Genomic DNA, 17,654 nt, shown 5'->3' on the forward strand with positions numbered 1-17,654 from the left:
ATGACAAGAAAAGAGGAGTTGACTTCAAGGAGGAGCATTTTAAAATCTTTTCCTAAGAGTGTAGTAAAGGTCTCAGTAAGAAGATCACCTAGGAGATGTAATTTGCCTTTAAGGAGATATTGTGCCAAATCTAAAGATAAAATTCTGCTTCTCAGGAGGTGCAGCCCAGGATAGAGCCTGGCTTTTAGCCATCTTTGCATCTCCAGGATCCTAGGCTGTTCCAGGGACTGCAACAGCCCCCAGTGTCAATTAGAGCACCCCTAGGGTTGCTCTAGCTTGCAGCAGCCTCCACAGCTGCTCTGCAGCCCTGGTATTGGCAGAACGCCAAGTGCTCCAGCCACACCATGTGACACACTTTGGTGCTCTGAGGATATGATCAAGTATGGCAGCCCTGAGCCACTCCTGCCAGAGGAAGGTGAAAAGGCCAGAATCCATCTGTATATGATGGGCCAAGGCCACTCAGAGTCAGTGGCAGAGCTGGGAACAGGATGCAGGTGTTCGTGGCTTCTAGTCCCACACTCAGCCCCCAGCCGCTCGGGGCTCACAGCATCACATTGCTTCCATTTATATGGCTGTCGCTATGTCTGTGCTCTGCCCTGCCTTTAAAAGTCTCTTGGGAGTAACCCTTCAGCATGCCAACCCTCAAGGGGTCCCCAGCCACTATGTGATGATGTCCCACATTTTTTCAAGAGGGTAGCCACCTGGCCTCAGTGCTTCTGAGATGAGCCTCTGGGCTCCAGTTCTCTTGTTTCTCATGGTGAGCTCTGCCCAGTGACTACAGGATAGGGTGTATTACTCAGCTGGAACACAGTGCTGGGAAATCCTGGGGTTAGCACAGGGGGGCAGAGGTTAAAACACGGCTCAGAGTGGCTGAAGCCAAGCTGCTGTAGGATCCCTCTGAGCTCGCTTTCTCTGTCCCTCTCCTCTGTCCCTTTGCCTCTGAGTGCTGAACGAAAGGTCCTGTGTGTCTGTGAACAGTGTTCTTAACACAGGCTCCCTGACGCCCCTCATGCCCTGTTCTCCGGCTGCCAAACCATGCTGAGTTCCAATGTCCAACCTGCATTGGCTCCCCAGCCACTATGTGATAATGTCCCAGTCCCGTCTCTTTCTTTTTCTCTTCCAGACTGGATCCTGCGTTCACAGGTGCAGGTTGTATTCAGTTCACTTTAATTATTCTGGTATGGAACCAGGTGGTAACATATTTCCCATATCTCATGTCTTCTATCTGTCTGGAGAAGCATTTTAACCCTTGTGCATTTTGGAGGAACAATACAGAGTCTGGTGGGGAGACACACATTGCTGATAAAAATATTACAGTAAATTCCCATTTCCATCGCCATGACATATTCCTAGTTCCACGTTAGCTACAGTTTAATTTGTCCTGGTTCCATCTACAGTGAGTTTCAAGGTGATTGGACCCGATCGCCCCATCAGGGCCCTTGTGGGAGAAGATGCTCTGTTAGCCTGTCACCTCTCCCCCAGGATGAGCGCTGAGAGCATGGAGGTGCGCTGGTTCCGATCCACGTTCTCTGCAATTGTCCATCTCTATCGGGATGGGAGAGATCAGGTTGGCCAGCAGATCGCACCGTATCGAAGCAGGACGAAGCTACTGAAGGACAGTATTGCTAATGGGACTGTCTCCTTGAGGATACACAACATCACCCCCTCTGATGAAGGGACTTACGGCTGCCTCTTCCAATCACCCACCTTTTACGAAGAAGCTGCCTTGGAACTGGAGGTGGCTGGTCAGTAGCACAGGCTGTTGTTTGCCCTTCCCAGCACCAGTGAGCACTGGTCAATGGTGTGTCTCACCACCATGGTTCTGGTCTGTTCACACTAGTAAACTCTCACAGGAAAAGCACCGGAGAGCTAGGGAATGAGGTTGGCTGTTAATGGCATTGATACACCTGCCTGCCAACTCCTCACAACCCCCAGAGTAACCAGCTCCTCCATGCTGGGGCATCTGTCTGAGCAAGGATCAGGCCCTGCCTGTTTCCCTGACCTCCGTTCTGGGGACATGCCCCAGACGTGGCTGCTCATCCCAGGGAGCATGACCCCTTCTCCCACAATTTCCTTGGGCACTGAGAAAGTTTGTGGAAATCTCCCAGAAGCCTCTGCTTCCGGGAGCTGATAGATCTCTAGTAGTGAGGTGTGTCTATGAACTGTGGGATAGATACCCTGAGGGTCCATGCAGCCACAGGGGATGATTGGAGCTCTGTGTGTGGACAGGTGGTAGATTTGTATGTGTAACATCATGGCGAGTGAGGACACTGCTACACCACTGGGCTCACACTGCCACAGTCCCACCACTCCATTCTGCACCAGTGCAGTTCTCTAGTGGGTCCAGGGTGTAGCAGTGACACAGGTTCACTCCATTTCCCTCCAGGTCTGGGCTCCACCCCTCACCTTTCTGTCGATGGCTATCAGCATGGAGGGATCCACGTGGTGTGTGAATCGGCTGGATGGTATCCGGAGCCCCAAGTGCTGTGGAGAGACCTCAGGGGGCAGCGACTAGCCCCAGTGATGGAGAAAATATCCCAGCGAACTGACAGGCTGTTTGATACTCACATTGCTACTGTTATAACAGACGCTTCGAACCAGAACCTGTCCTGCTCTGTCCTCAACCCCCGTCTCGGCCAAGAGAAAACAGCAAAGATGCACATAGCAGGTCCAGGGCCGGCCTTCGGGAAAATGGCACCCTGGGTGACCTTTGTATTTTGGCACCTTGGCCCCTATGGATGCAGTGCCCCCCTATTGCCCCGACCCCTGTGGGTGCCCTCCCATTGCCCCAGGCTTCCACCGGCTCCCCACAGCCCCAGGGTCCCATTGCCTCTTCCCAAGAATAGAGTAAGGGAAGGAGGGAAGCAGGCAGACAGAGGAGGAGATGGACCCATCTTGTGCTAGTGCAGGGAAGCTGAGAGGTGGTGCTCACTGATAAAACTGAGTGGGATTTCACACTTCTAATCTGAGATGTATGTGTGAAACTATTTGTAAAAGACACAGTAACAGTAATAATAATGGAAAAACCCCTTCTTCCCTAACCCCTTCAACTCCCCCTTCTCCCCAGCGCCTTGTGCCCCTTCTCCCCTAAACCTTTCTGCACCCCCTTTTCTTTTAACCCCTGCATTCCCATCCTATGCCTCAATCTCTGCAGCCCTTCTGCCCAACACCCCCCTGCACCCCAACCCCTGCACTGTGCTGCCTTCTCCACTAACTCTCTTGCACCCCTCGTCCCCAACCACCTTCTGCACTCCCTTCTCCTCTCCTATTCCCCATCCCCCCTAAACCTTTCTGCACCCCCTTCGCAGCAAAGCCCTGCACTCCCATCCTGTGCCCCATCCCCTGCACTGCACCCCCATTCACCCCTAATCTCAGCAACACTCCTGTGCTCCACCCCTCCACCTCCTTCTCCCCAGCCCCCTTTGCACCCCTTCTTTCTTAGCTCCTGCACTCCCTTCCTGCACCCAGGTGGGGAAAGTGACCTGGATGCTAGGGGCAGCTGGCATTGCTGCTCCCTCTCCCCTCCAACTCCTCTCTCGCATTGCTCCTCGTTCCCCCCTTCCTCTGTGCCCCCTAGGGGGCTGTGAGGGGGGAGCGAGGAGCAGCATCATGGCTCCATGCATCCAGGTCACTGCTCCCCTGGGCTGGGTAAGGGGGGTGGGGCAGAGAGCAGCAGCTCCTGATGCCTCCCAGCACAGCCCAGATGGGGCAAGTGACCTGGATGCAGGGAGCCCTGGCATTGTTCCTTGCCCTACCCCCTCCCTAGGGGGCACAGAAGAACATTGGGGGGACAAGCTGTATCTGTGCATTGCGGCTCCCCCACCATGTTCCTCCACCAGGAGGAAGCAGGAGAAATCTGGGTGCCCCCTCACATGGTGCCTCTGGGAGTTTGCTGCACTCCTGTGCTGGCTGGCAGCGAGCTCCTCTGACAGTGCCCAGGGCAGTCTCCCAAGTGCCCATCCCTAAGGCCAGACATGAGCAGGTCAGAGCCCAGCACAGCCAGAGTGCTCGGCACCAGCAGAACAAAGTCTCTCACAGCAGACGGCCTATCAGCAATGTAGCCAGGGCCTAGCCAAGTTCAGTGACCAGGCTAAAGCTTGGGCTTCCCTCAGCCTCATGGGATGATCCACTTCTCCGCTCTCAAAAGCCAGACCAAACATGCCTGTGAGATCCTCCCAGACCACCGCAGGATGCTGCAGACTCCCCTTAACTCCTGCTGCTGCCACATCAATTCTGTCTGGGTTCAAATCAATGCAACTTTGCCTTGCAGATGTGTTCCTCCCAAGGACCAATCCCTACCAGGTGGCTCTGTCCGTGACCCTGGCTGGTGTGTTTCTTCTCATTCTCTTGGCCAGTTACTGCTTCTGGAAGCAGCACAGAGGAAAAGGTAGGGTGACAGAGGGGAAGGAATGCTGTGGGACCGGAGAGAGGGTCTCCTGAATTCAGAGAAGTTTGTCAGGGGGCTTCAGTCCCGTGCCATGAAGAGAGATTTGAGTGAAGTCCAGTGAGAGGGCCGGAGGGAGAGGGAATGAGCAATGGAAGAGAGGAGCTGAACTCACCCTGAGGGCATGGGGGTGTCCTGGATGAGCCACGACTCTGCGTGAGAACTGAGAAGTGCCCAAAGTCACCCCTTTGGGTCTCATTGTAGAATATAATATACCTGACACTAGGTGCTCAGTGGGTGTCAGGGTTGCTCAGTCTGAAGCAGGTATGAGACCGGGAAAACTGGGCGTGGATCTGCATTGTCACTTGTATCACACTAGCATCTGTGAGCACCAAACACACCTATTGGGAGACAGTCCTGGCCCCAATGAGTTTATAATCTAATTAGGGCAGGCACGTGAAGGGCAGGGGGGAAACTGAGGCACAAAGCAGGAAAAGGACTTGCCCAAGGATACCCTGCAAGTCAGTGGCAGGGCTGGGAATAGAGCCCAAGTCTCCTGAGACCCAGCTCAGCGCCCCATCCACTGCCCAAGCTACCTGCTAATGTCCCTGTACTGAACAGACCTGCTTGCAGGCAACCAGGAGCAGGAGCTATTCATCAAGGTCCCTCCCACATCCAGCAAGACTAAAGGGGCTCCCTGGTGGTTGGTGAGGCTAGTTTAGACCCAAAGGGCATTGACAACATGTAGGGCGATGGGGGATGGCACCATCCACCCCCTTAAACGTGGTCCTTGTCTACATCCAACCACTGTGTCGCTGTAACCCTACCAGGATATGGAAAGCAGCACAGGTGGCTGGTGTGGATGCTGTTAGATAGGGATGAAGACGCTTACCCCAGTAGAGCTATTGCCACTGGGACAGGGGAGAAGCTATAATGCTATGAGGCACCTTTGTCCCAGTGTAATTGCATCCACACTAGGGGTTGTATCACTATAACTATTTGGGTAAAACATCACACCCCTAACCACCATAGCTAGATATGCTATCTGTGCACCGGGCCTTAGTAATTACAGCCCAGTGACATTCATTAACAGGAGTGATATCACTGTAAATGTGACACTGCAATCTTACATGTCATCTTCTCCCCCTCTAGACGCTCAGCAAGCTGAACTGAAGGAAAAGATACGTGAGTGTCTATTACTGCTACTATTGTTGTTAATAACGATAAATTAAAAAACAGGCTTGTGAATGTGACCCACTGTGAGTGTGTTACAGGCCCCCTGTGAGCCAGTTCACAGAGCCAGGCTCTTTAGCTGGGGCTGTAACAGCTCCTCTCCTCTGTGGAATGGGACAGGGAACCCGTGACCCGTGCACCAGTTGATTGTGTACTTTCTCTGTCCCAATCAATACGAACACTGGATAAGCCCCCATGAATGTGATAACTGCCCTTTTGTCCAACACACTGGGGACTGAAGTGAGAGTTTCTGTGTCTGAGTTCCTGCTGATGAGTGTTACGCTCCTAGCACATAAACAGAGAAGTTAGATGCATGCTTCCAGCAAGTGCATGTATGGTTTTAACGTAACACGACAACATTGCATGGATTCCAGAACCCCAGCACTGCTGTAGTAATTTAGATGGAATAAACAGTTAAAGATGACAGCACAACCATGTCACTGTCCAACATGAAACAGACTTAAACCCCTTTGGGATTTGGTATCCAGAGATCTCAACCTGCTTTGTGCCATGGCGCAAAAAACATTAAAAATCTTTTAACCTTTCATTAAAAATACAGAAAAGAAGGAAAAAGAGGTAAAGCATTTGAAATGTAAAGTATTACATAAGACTTTTGTTTTAATGACATCCCCTGTTTCCTTTGTCTTTAGTAAAAGACTTTAGAAGGAACTCCCACCCATGGCTGACAGCCTCTTAGGGCATGACTACACTTGCCAATGTAGAGCGCTTTGGGTTAAAACAGCCTTCATAGAGAGCAGTAGGGAAAGCTCTGCAGTCTGTCCACACGGACAGCTGCAAGCACACTGGCGTGGCCACATTCATGGCACTTGAAGCAGCATTTGGAGTGGAGCATTATGGGCCGCTATCCCACAGAGCACTTCTTCCCATTCTGGTGCTGTGGCTTGTGGGAAGGGGCTGTGGGGTGCAGGGCATTCTGAATCCTGTCTCAACACTCTGTGAGGCATCACTTGACATCCCAGCAGTCCCTGTGTTCTGTCCACATCTGGCGCCATCTTTCAATGGTGTCTGCGCTTTGTCTTCCCTTTCAGTCTGCGGGAATGGAGCCCAAACTGCTGGGGAACATGCTGACGAGTCTCGCCAGCATATCTCATTTGGCAGTCGAGTTACTGCCTTTTTGTTTTTGGCTTTCCTTTGCAGGTTTTAAACTAGTGTAAATGGTGGCGTCTCTGTGACCTGCAATCTTTAAAACCACAATTTGAGGGCTTCAGTAACTCAGCCAGCATTTTTGGGTCTATTACAGGAGTGGGTGGGTGAGGTTCTGTGGCCTGCAATGTGCAGGAGGTCAGACTAAGGCCTGAAAGGACCATCATGATCATCTAAAGTCTGTGAGTTTAAGGCAGAGCAGCACAACTCTTCGCCTCCTTGTCTAGGCTGGCTTTTTGCACGCTGGCTGCTGGAGATGTGGTAATCAGTGAAGTGACAAAGTTTTCAGATGATACTAAATTACTCAAGAGAGTTAAGTCCAAAGCTCCCTGCAAGGAATTACAAAGATATCACAAAATGGGCCGACTGGGCAACAAAATGTCTGATGAAATTCAGTGTTGATTAATGCACATTGGAAAGTGTAATCCCAACTATACATACAAACTATTGGAGTTTGTATTTAGCTGTTACCCCTCAAGAAAGAGATCTTGGAGTCATTGTCACGGAGTGTGGGAGAGTCCGGTCCTGCACCCCTCTTCCTGGGACCCACAGTGACTCTCAGCCAGCCAGTAAAACAGAAGATTTATTGGACACAGGAATGCAGGCTACAGCAGAGCTTGGAAATACGGCCAGGACCCCTCAATCTGGTCCTTCTGGGGGTGCAGTGAGCTTCGTTCCCACCTTGGGATTCCCTGCACTGCACCCCCCAGCCCCAAACCAAAACTGACCCACCCCTCTCCACTTGGCTCTCTGCCTTTATCTAGCTTCCCGGGCAAAGGTGTTGACCTCCCCTCCCCCCCTGCCTAGCTCAGGTTACAGGCTCAGGTCCTGTCCCTCACCTAAAGTCCTCCCCGGCTCTCCCATCCCCCACACAAACAGTCCCTGCTCCATCACATCTCTCCCTCCTTGGAGACTGAACTGAGCAGGGTCACTCTGCCCAGTGACCTGGGGAAGTTCAGGGCCCCCTCTCCGGGACAGCGCGTCCGCTATCAGGTTGGCACGTCCCTTCACATGGACCACGTCCATGTTATAGTCCTGCAGGAGCAGGCTCCACCTCAGGAGCTTGGCGTTGGCTCCTTTCATCTGGTGCAGCCAGGTCAGGGGAGAGTGGTCGGTGTACACGGTGAAGTGTCGTCCGAAGAGATATGGCTCTAGTTTTTTAAGGGCCCACACCATGGCCAGGCATTTCTTCTTGATGGCCGCGTAGTTCTGCTCCCGGGGTAGCAACTGCTTGCTTAGGTACACGATGGGGTGTCTCTCCCCCTTTTCATTTTCCTGCATTAACACTGCCCCCAGTTCCGTGTCTGAGGCGTCAGTGAACACCATAAAGGGCTTGTCAAAGTCTGGGTTTGCCAGAGCCTTCTTCAGTGCCCGGAGAGCCTTCTGGCACTGCTTGGTCCAGACTACCTTGTCTAACTTCCCCTTCTTGCACAGCTCAGTGATGGGGGCGGCTATGGCGCTAAAGTGGGGCACGAACCTTCGGTACCCCGCCATCCCAATAAAGGCCTGGACCTGCTTTTTGGTTTGGGGAGCAGGCCAGTCTTTGATCACCTTCACCTTGGCTGGTTCCAGCTTTAGGCAGCTGCTCCCCACCCAATGGCCCAGGTAAGGTACTTCTGCCATCCCCATCTTGCATTTCTCAGCCTTTACGGTTAACCCAGCCTCTCGGAGTCGGTCCAGCACTCGTCTAACCTGGGACACGTGGTCCTCCCAGGTCTGGCTGAAGACGCAGATGTCGTCAATATACGCCACGGCAAAACTTTCCATCCCCCTCAGTAGCTGATCCACCAGGCGCTGGAAGGTGGCCGGCGCTCCCTTGAGGCCGAAGGGCAGGGTCAGAAACTTGTAGAGCCCCAGAGGGGTGATAAAGGCCGATTTCAGCCTGGCATCTGCATCCAGCGGCACTTGCCAGTAGCCCTTTGTAAGATCCATGGTGGTGAGGTACCGAGCGCCTCCCAGCTTGTCTAGGAGCTCGTCAGGCCTAGGCATGGGGTAGGCTCAGTGATGGCATTGAGCTTTTGATAGTCCACACAGAACCGGATCGACCCGTCCTTCTTGGGGACCAGCACCACCGGCGAGGCCCAAGGGCTGGCGGACGGCTGGATCACCCCCAAGGCCAGCATGTCCCTGACCTCTCTTTTAAGGTCCTGGGCAGTTTTCCCGGTGACCCGGCTGATTGGAAAACAGCTGTCGGTACAGATGCAGCACCCCTCTGATTTCAGCGTGCTGGGTCGGGGTCAGCTGATCAGAGATGGGAATTGCCTCCAGGGGGGAACCAATTTTTGTCCCTGCAAATAGATCCACTAAAGGGTCATTTTCCTGTTCCTCCCAGTGTGCACACACGGCCAAAACCACATTCCCCCTGTCATAGTATGGCTTCATCATATTCACATGGTACACCCGGCGGTGGTGCGCCCGGTTTGACAGCTCCACCACATACTTTACCTTATTTAGTTGCTTAATAACCTTGAAGGGCCCTTCCCAGGCGGCCTGGAGTTTGTTTTTCCTCACGGGGATGAGAACCATCACTTGATCCCCGGTGGCGAAGGCGCGGGCCCGTGCCGTGCGGTCATACCAGACCTTCTGCTTCTTTTGGGCTCGGGCCAGATTCTCCCTGGCCAGGCCCATGAGCTCGGTAAGTCTTTCCCGGAAGGTCAGGACATACTCCACCACTGACTCTCCATCGTGAGCGGCCTTCCCCTCCCATTCGTCTCTCATCAGGTCCAGGGGCCCCCTTACCCGCCTTCCATATAACAGTTCGAAAGGCGAGAACCCGATAGATTCCTGGGGTACCTCCCTGTACGCGAACAGCAGGTGAGGTAAGTACTTGTCCCAGTCCTGTGGGTGCTGGTGCATAAATGTTTTAGCATCATCTTTAGGGTCCCGTTGAACCTCTCCACCAGCCCGTTGGACTGGGGGTGATACTCTGAGGCCCAGTTGGGCCGGACCCCACATTTCTCCCACAGGGACTGGAGCAGGGTCGACATGAAGTTGGACCCCTGGTCCGTTAAGACTTTCTTGGGGAACTCCACCCGGCTGAAAATGGTCAGCAGCACATATGCCACGGTGTCTGCTTCAATAGAGGACAAGGCCACCGCCTCGGGGTAGCGAGTGGCGAAATCTACCACCACCAGAATGTATTTTTTTCCCGCCCGAGTCGTCTTGCTGAGAGGTCCCATTATGTCCATGGCTACCTTCTGGAAAGGTTCTTCTATGATGGGCAAAGGCCTCAAAGCTGCTTTCCCCTTGTCCCGGGCCTTCCCCACCCTCTGGCAGGGGTTACAGGATTGGCAGTGCTGTTGGACATGGGTAAAGACCCCAGGCCAGTAAAAGTTCTGTAGCAGCCTCTGCCTGGTGCGCCGGATTCCCTGGTGCCCTGGGAGGGGAATGTCATGGGCCAGGTACAGGAGCTTGTGGCGAAACTTCTGGGGAACCACCAGCTGCCTCCTGATCCCCCATGACTCCACTTCCCCGGGGGGAGCCCATTCTCAGTTCAGGAACCCCTTCTCCCACAGGAACCTCTCCTGGCAACCTCTCCTCATGGTCTGTACCGCACTGAGGTCGGCCAGATCCCTGGGCCTCCGCAAGGAGGGATCTTTCTGCAACTCGGCCTGGAACTCAGCAGCTGGGACAGGGATGGGGACCTGCTCTCTTCCACTGGCTGGGTCTGAGGCCGCAGCCTCTCTGAGCTGTGTCTCTGGCCATTCCTCCCCACCAGGTTAGGGTCCTGCACCTCGGGCAGAGTACCTTCCCCGTTGTCGGGGCGCAGTGCCCCTCGATGACTTTGACTATGGGTCACGACCAAGGCACCCCGGGTGTTACTTGGCCAGTCCTCGAGGTCCCCCCCCATTAACTCCTCCATGGGCAAATGTGGGTGTACCCCCACGTCCTTGGGGCCCTCCTTGGCCACCCATTTCAGGTGGGAAATGGGTACCTTGAATGGGGTCCCGCTTACACCCATCAGGGTCAAGTAGGTGTTGGGCACCATCCGCTCTGGGGCCACCACGTCGGGCTGGGCCAGCGTCACCTCTGCGCCCGTGTCCCAGTACCCAGTGACCTTCCTCCCATCTACCTCCATGGAAACAAGGCACTCTTTCTGGAGGGGTATCCCCGTGCCCACCCTGTAAACCAAAAACCTGGAGCATCCAGCCCCCCAGAGGAGCTGACCTGGGGCCCTCCTTCCTCCTTCGCAGGTGGTACGCGGTCAGCCCCCCTTTCCTGCGAACGCTGCCCCTCATCCGGCTGGGTCTCTACCAAGTTAACCTGGTGCGGGGTCGGTCTGCTCAGTTTGTCCGTGAGCCTGGGGCACTGGGACTATATGTGGCCCCTCTGGCCACATTGATAGCAGCTCATGTCCCGTTGGTCCCCTCAAACCAGTCGGTTGGCCCTGACGCTGGGCGTTCCCTTTGGGAGGGGGTTCTCCCGATTCCCCCTTTGGGGGGTCCCAGGATGACTCTCTCTCTGCATCGCGACGGGCCTGTTCCTTTGGGGCTCCTCCCGGCCACCCCCCAACCGGCTCTTCACAAAGTCATCGGCCAGCCGCCTGCATGTCGCGGGTTCTCTGGCTTTTGGTCCCTCAACCACAGCCTCAGGTCGGATGGGCACCGCTCATACAGCTGCTCCAGTACCAGCAGTTTAATCACATCCCCTGGCGTCTGGGCCCCATCTGCCCACTTGCTGGCGTACCCCTCCATGCGGACGGCTAGTTGCAGATAGGAGACCTCAGGGGTTTTATCCTGACTCCGGAACCTCTCCCGGTACATCTCAGGGGTCAGCCCAAACTCGCGCAGCAGGGCCTGCTTGAATGGTTCGTAGTTCCCTTTCTCCTCCTCTCCCAGCTGGCCGTACAATGCCACGGCTTTGGGGTCCAGTAAGGGGGTGAGAACCCGGAGCCTGTCCACAGGATCTACCTGGTGCAGCTCGCAGGCCGTCTCAAAGGCACCCAGGAAGTCATCCATGTCCTCCCCCTCTTTGCGCGGGGCCAGGATGGACTTATCAAAGCTCCGCGCAGTCCTGGCCCCCCCCCACTCATTGCAGCCGGGGGCCTGCTGCCCCCCAACCTCGCCAGGTCCAGCTCATGATGATGCTGTCGCTCTTTCTCCTCCCGGTCATGTTCCCTCTGTCGCTCTTTCTCCTCCCGGTTATGTTCCCTCTGTTTCTCACGATTCTCCAGCTCTCTTAGTTTTATCTCTCCCTCCCATTCCAGCCGCTTGCGCTCCACGGATGCCGAGCGTCGCCGGGAGGATCCCCTGCTGGCCAGGGGGGTCATGGTGCCCTCAACAGTTGCTGGGTTCCTCCCCCTAGGCATAGGAAGGGGGGTCTCGGGAAGCCCTCAGCAGCCGGCTGACCACTCCCAGCTGGGACAGACACTGGTGCCTGCGCTGCATCTGCCAGGCTGCTTCCCTCAGAGACAGGGATCAGTTCATTCAAGCGATCTCCCCCCTCCAGCTGGGCAATCAGCTGGTCCTTGGTGAGCCTCCCACTGCGCAGCCCCCTCTGCTTGCACAGCTCCACCAGGTCTCACTTGCGCCGCTTGGCATACATCTTCCTGCTGGCCACTCGCAGGCCGGGGTGCTCGCCGCTCCCCACGGTTTCCAGGGAGACCCCTAGTGAGCCAGTCCTTGAGGTCACCCCCTCTCTGCCAGGGTCGAGCCACAGACTCCTCCGCCCCTGGGACCGCTCACTGCAATCCCCCGGGGGACCCTGTTACTGCAAAATCCTTCTCTCTGGTCACAGACTCCCAGGGGTTAATGACCCCTACAATCGCCCCTTCGTTTTACTGCTCCCCAGTTACTTACTGCAGGAAGCGCCGTCCACGGGGTGCAGTAGATCCCACCACTGCCACCAGTTGTCACGGAGTGTGGGGGAGTCCGGTCCTGCACCCCTCTTCCTGGGACCCACAGTGACTCTCAGCCAGCCAGTAAAACAGAAGATTTATTGGACACAGGAATGCAGGCTACAGCAGAGCTTGGAAATACAGCCAGGACCCCTCAAACTGGTCCTTCTGGGGGTGCAGGGAGCTTCGTTCCCACTTTGGGATTCCCTGCACTGCACCACCCAGCCCCAAACTGAAACTGACCCACCCCTCTCCACTCGGCTCTCTGCCTTTATCTAGCTTCCCGGGCAAAGGTGTTGACCTCCCCTCCCCCCTGCCTAGCTCAGGTTACAGGCTCAGGTCCTGTCCCTCACCTAAAGTCCTCCCCAGCTCTCCCATCCCCCACACAGACAGTCCCTGCTCCATCACAGTCATTGTGGATAGTTCTCTGAAAACATCCACTCAATGTGCGGAAGCAGTCAAAAAAGCAAACAGAGTGTTAGGAACCCTTAGGAAAGTGATAGATAAGAGAAAATATTAGACTGCTACTATATACATCTCTGGTATGCCCACATCTTGACTACTGTGTGCAGTTCTGGTCATCCCCTCTCAAAAAATATATTAGATTGGAGAAAGTACAGAAAAGGACAACAAAAATGATTAAGGGTATGGAACAGCTTTCATATGAGGAGAGATTTAAAAAACTGGGACTGGTCAGTTTAGAAAAGAGACAAGTAAGTGGAGGTATTCTATAAAATCATGAGTGGTTTAGAGACAGTGATTAGGAAAATGTTATTTACCCTTTCATACAACACAAGAACCAAGGGTTACCAGGTAAAATTATTAGGCCGCAGGTTTAACCTAAACAAAAGGAAGTTCTTCAAACAATACAGAGTCAACCTGTGAAACTTCTTGCCATGGATATTATGAAGACCAAACATATAACTGGGTTCAAAAAAGATAAGTTCCTGGAGGACAGGTTCATCAATGGTCAAGATAATCAGGGATTCAACCCCATGCTCAGGGTATCCCTAAACCTCTGGCTGCCAGAAGCTGGAACAGGACAGGGGATGGATCACTTGATAATTGACCTGTTCTGTTCATTCCCTCTAAAGCCTCTGGCACTGACCACTGTTGGAAGACAGGACACTGGACTAGCTGGACCACTGGTCTGACCATTCCTATGTTCTTAAGCCCCAGATCACACACTAACACTTCCCTACAGAGCCCCCTAGCCTTCAAGCAGGACCAGGAGCCCCCTCACACTTACGAGAACTTGTCATTTTAACACAGTCTCCAGTACCCCACAGTCAGCGCTGCCTGACATGAGCCTATGTGTAACAACAACTGGCTCAGGCCAGAGCCTCTGAAAGGTGCAGTTAACCACTGCTAGGGGCTGTAACAACTTGTATTCTCTGTTAACTGAACCACAAGGGGACTTTTAACTAACATCGTCAGTGGGTTACACGTCCAGTTGCAGAGAATCAAATCTATTTCAACATGTTCAGTGGCCACACTGGGACCCGTGGGTGGCCTATAGACTCCAATTCTTGAGGGCCACTACTGTTGCTCATCAGGATAGGAGAAGGAAATCTACTGCTTCTCTGTCTAGATCTCCTGATCCACAAGAGAAGAACAGCTAGTGAGATTAGACAAAGGGATTATTCCACTGACTAACATCACTTCATCCTCTCCTGATGAAGCTGTTATGCCTCCCTCACCAACTTTGGCAAATGACTTCAAACCATTTCAAGAATTCATCCAGAGAGAAGCAGATTCTCTACAAATTCCACTGGAAGAAGTCAAGGTGTTGCAACACAAGCTGCTCGACATCCTACATACTTCATCATCAGCCTGTATTGCACTCACTATTAAGGAGGCATTGCTGGACCCAACAAAGACTATGTGGCAGAGTATATCCCATATGCAAGAGAGCAGATAAAAATATTATGTTCCCTCTAAAGACTTGGATTTTTATTTTCACACCAATTCCCAAACTCCCTTGTCATCGATGCTGTAAATGAACGTGGCAGACAGCACCATGCCAAATTAACACGCTCTGACAAGAACTTAAAACAACTTAAAGACTAACAGATTTATTTGGGTATAAGCTTTGGTGGGTTAAAAAAAACCCTCACTTCTTCAGATGCATGGCCCAGTCCTCTAATTCGTCTAGGTCCCTCTGTATCCTATCCCTACCCTCCAAGGTATCTACCACTCCTCCAAGTTTAGTGACATCAGCAAACTTGCTGAGAGTGCAGTCCACGCCGTCCTCCAGAACATTAATGAAGATATTGAACAAAACCAGCCCCAGGACCGACCCTTGGGGCACTCCACTTGAAACCGGCTGCCAACTAGACATGGAGCCGTTGATCACTACCCGTTGAGCCCGATGATCTAGCCAGCTTTCTATCCACCTTATAGTCCAATCATCCAGCCCATACTTCTTTAACTTGCTGGCAAGAATACTGTGGGAGACTGTATCAAAAGCTTTGCTAAAGTCAAGGAATACGCTTTGCTAAAGTAATTCCTGATGTCTGATTTGTGTCCATTTATTCTTTTACGTAGGGACTGTCTGGTTTGGCCAATGTACATGGCAGAGGGGCATTGCCATCAAATGCCAGTACATATAACATTAGTAGACGTACAGGTGAATGAGCCCTTGATGATGTGGCTGATGCGGTTGCGTCCTCTGATGGTGTCACCAGAGTAGATATGGGGACAGAGTAGGCAATGGGCTTTGCTACAGGGCTTGGTTCTTGGGTTGGTGTTTCTGTGGTGTAGTATTTGCTTCAGGTTGGGGGGTTGTCTGTAAGCAAGGACTGGCCTGCCTCCCAAGGTCTGTGAGAGTGAGGGATCATTTTCCAGGATAGGTTATAGATCGTTGATGATGTGCTGGAGGGGTTTTAGCTGGGGGCTGTACATGATAGCCAGTGGTGTTCTGTTATTTTCCTTGTTGGGCCTGTCTTGTAGTAGGTGATTTCTGGGTATCTGTCTCACTCTGTCAGTCTGTTTCCTCACTTCCCCAGGTGGGTATTGTAGTTTTAGGAATGCTTGATAAAGATCTTGTAGGTGTTTGTCTCTGTCAGAGGGATTGGAGCAAATTCAGTTGTATCTTAGGGCTTGGCTGAAGATAATGGATCGTATGATTGTGTTCTGGATGGAAGCTGGAGGCATGTAGGTAAGTATAGCGGTCAGCAGGTTTCCGGTATAGGGTGGTGTTTATGTGACCATCGCTTATTAGCACTGTAGTGTCCAGGAACTGGATCTCTTGTGTGGGCTGGTCCAGGCTGAGGTTGATGGTGGGGTGGGAATTGTTGAAATCCAGATGGAATTCTTCAAGAGCCTCCTTTCCATGGGTCCATATGATGATGTTATCAATGTAGCGCAAGTAGAGGAGGGGCGCTAGGGGACGAGAGCTGAGGAAGCGTTGTTCTAAGTCAGCCATAAAAAATGTTGGTATACTGTGGGGCCATGCTGGTACCCATAGCAGTGCCACTGACTTGAAGGTATAAGTTGTCACCAAATCTGAAGTGGTTGTGGGAGAGGACAAAGTCACAAAGCTCAGCCACCAGGTGTGCCATGGCCTTATCAGGGATACTGTTCCTGACCGCTCGTAATCCATCCTTATCTGGAATATTAGTGTAAAGAACTTCTACTTCCATGGTGGCCAGGATGGTGTTTTCAGGAAGCTCACTAATGGACTGTAGTTTCCTCAGGAAGTGGGTGGGGTCTCGAAGATGGCTAGGAGTGCTGGTAGCGTAGGGTCTAAGGCGAGAGTCCAAATAGCCAGATAATTCTGCTGTAAGAGTGTCAGTGCCTGAGATGGTGGGGTGTCCAGGGTTTACAGGTTTATGGACCTTGAGCAGCAGATAGAACACCACTGGTTGGGGCTCTGGGGGTGTGTCCATGTAGATTTGTTCCCGTGCTGTAGCAGGGAGTTTCTTGAGCAGATGGTGTAGTTTCTTTTCGTACTCCAGTGGGATCAGAGGATAGTGGCCTGTAGAATGTGGTGTTGGATAGTTGCCTGGCAGCCTCCTGTTCATAATCCAACCTGTTCATTATGACTACAGCACCTCCTTTGTCAGCCCCTTTGATTATAATGTCAGAGTTGTTTCTGAGACTGGATGGCATTGCGTTCTGTACAGCTGAGGTTATGGGGCAAGTGATGCTGTTTGTTCACAATTTCAGCCTGTGCACGTCTGCAGAAGCACTCTACGTAGAAGTCCAGTCTGTCACTTCGACCGTCAGGAGGAGTCCACGCAGAATTCTTCTTGTAGTGTTGGTAGGAGGGTTCCTTGGGTCAGTGCACTGTTCAGTGGTGTGTTGGAAATATTCCTTGAGTCAGAGATGGTGAAAGTAGCTTCCAGATCACCGCAGAACTGTACCATGTTCGTGGGGATGGTGGAGCAGAAAGAGTCCCTGAGATAGGACAGACTCTTCCGCCAGGTTAAGTGTGTGGTTGGATAGATTAACAATATTGTTGGGTGAGTTAAGGGTACCACTGTTGTAGCCCCCTGTGGCATATAGGAGTTTAGATAGCTTACTGTCCTTTTTCCACTGTAGAGAAGTGAAGAGTGTGTTGTAAATGGCTTGTCTCGTTTTTGTAAAGTCCAGCCACATGGAAGTTTGTGTGGAAGGTTGGTTTTGTATGAGAGTCTCCAGTTCTGAGAGCTCATTTTTGATCTTCTCCTGTCTGCTGTACAGGATGCAAATCAGGTGGTTCCTCAGTTTCTTTGAGAGTGTATGGCACAGTCTCTCACATAGTCAGTGTAGTACTGTATGTCAGTTGCAATGGATTTTTTGCCTTCTGTCCATCTGTTTGCACTTGGAGAAGAAGATGATGTCTGTCTGTATCTGTGCGAGTTTTTTGTTGATGTTGACGGATTTCCACTCCATACGGATAAATTTAGTGCCTTGCATGGTGTCAAGTATCAGGGGGTAGCCTTGTTGTTTTTGTGGATCAAGAGTCCAGTGGCACCTTAAAGACTAACAGATTTATTTGGGCATAAGCTTTTCTGGGTAAAAAATTTAACTTCTTCAGATGCATGGAGTGAA

General features: G+C 52.5%; 1 protein-coding gene across 1 annotated transcript in view; it reads left to right on the forward strand.

The window, feature by feature from the left end:
- LOC123371948 (butyrophilin subfamily 1 member A1-like) overlaps window positions 1-17,654 on the forward strand; it is a 57,865-nt gene that overhangs the window by 27,989 nt on the left and 12,222 nt on the right. The window contains exons 7-10 of the mRNA XM_045019863.1: window positions 1,398-1,745; window positions 2,387-2,668; window positions 4,271-4,387; window positions 5,537-5,569. Of these exons, the coding sequence (XP_044875798.1) occupies window positions 1,398-1,745; window positions 2,387-2,668; window positions 4,271-4,387; window positions 5,537-5,569 (780 nt within the window). The remainder of the gene's footprint in view (window positions 1-1,397; window positions 1,746-2,386; window positions 2,669-4,270; window positions 4,388-5,536; window positions 5,570-17,654) is intronic.

The sequence above is a fragment of the Mauremys mutica genome, chromosome 5 (genome assembly GCF_020497125.1).
Source record: "Mauremys mutica isolate MM-2020 ecotype Southern chromosome 5, ASM2049712v1, whole genome shotgun sequence".
Taxonomy (NCBI): domain Eukaryota; kingdom Metazoa; phylum Chordata; order Testudines; family Geoemydidae; genus Mauremys; species Mauremys mutica.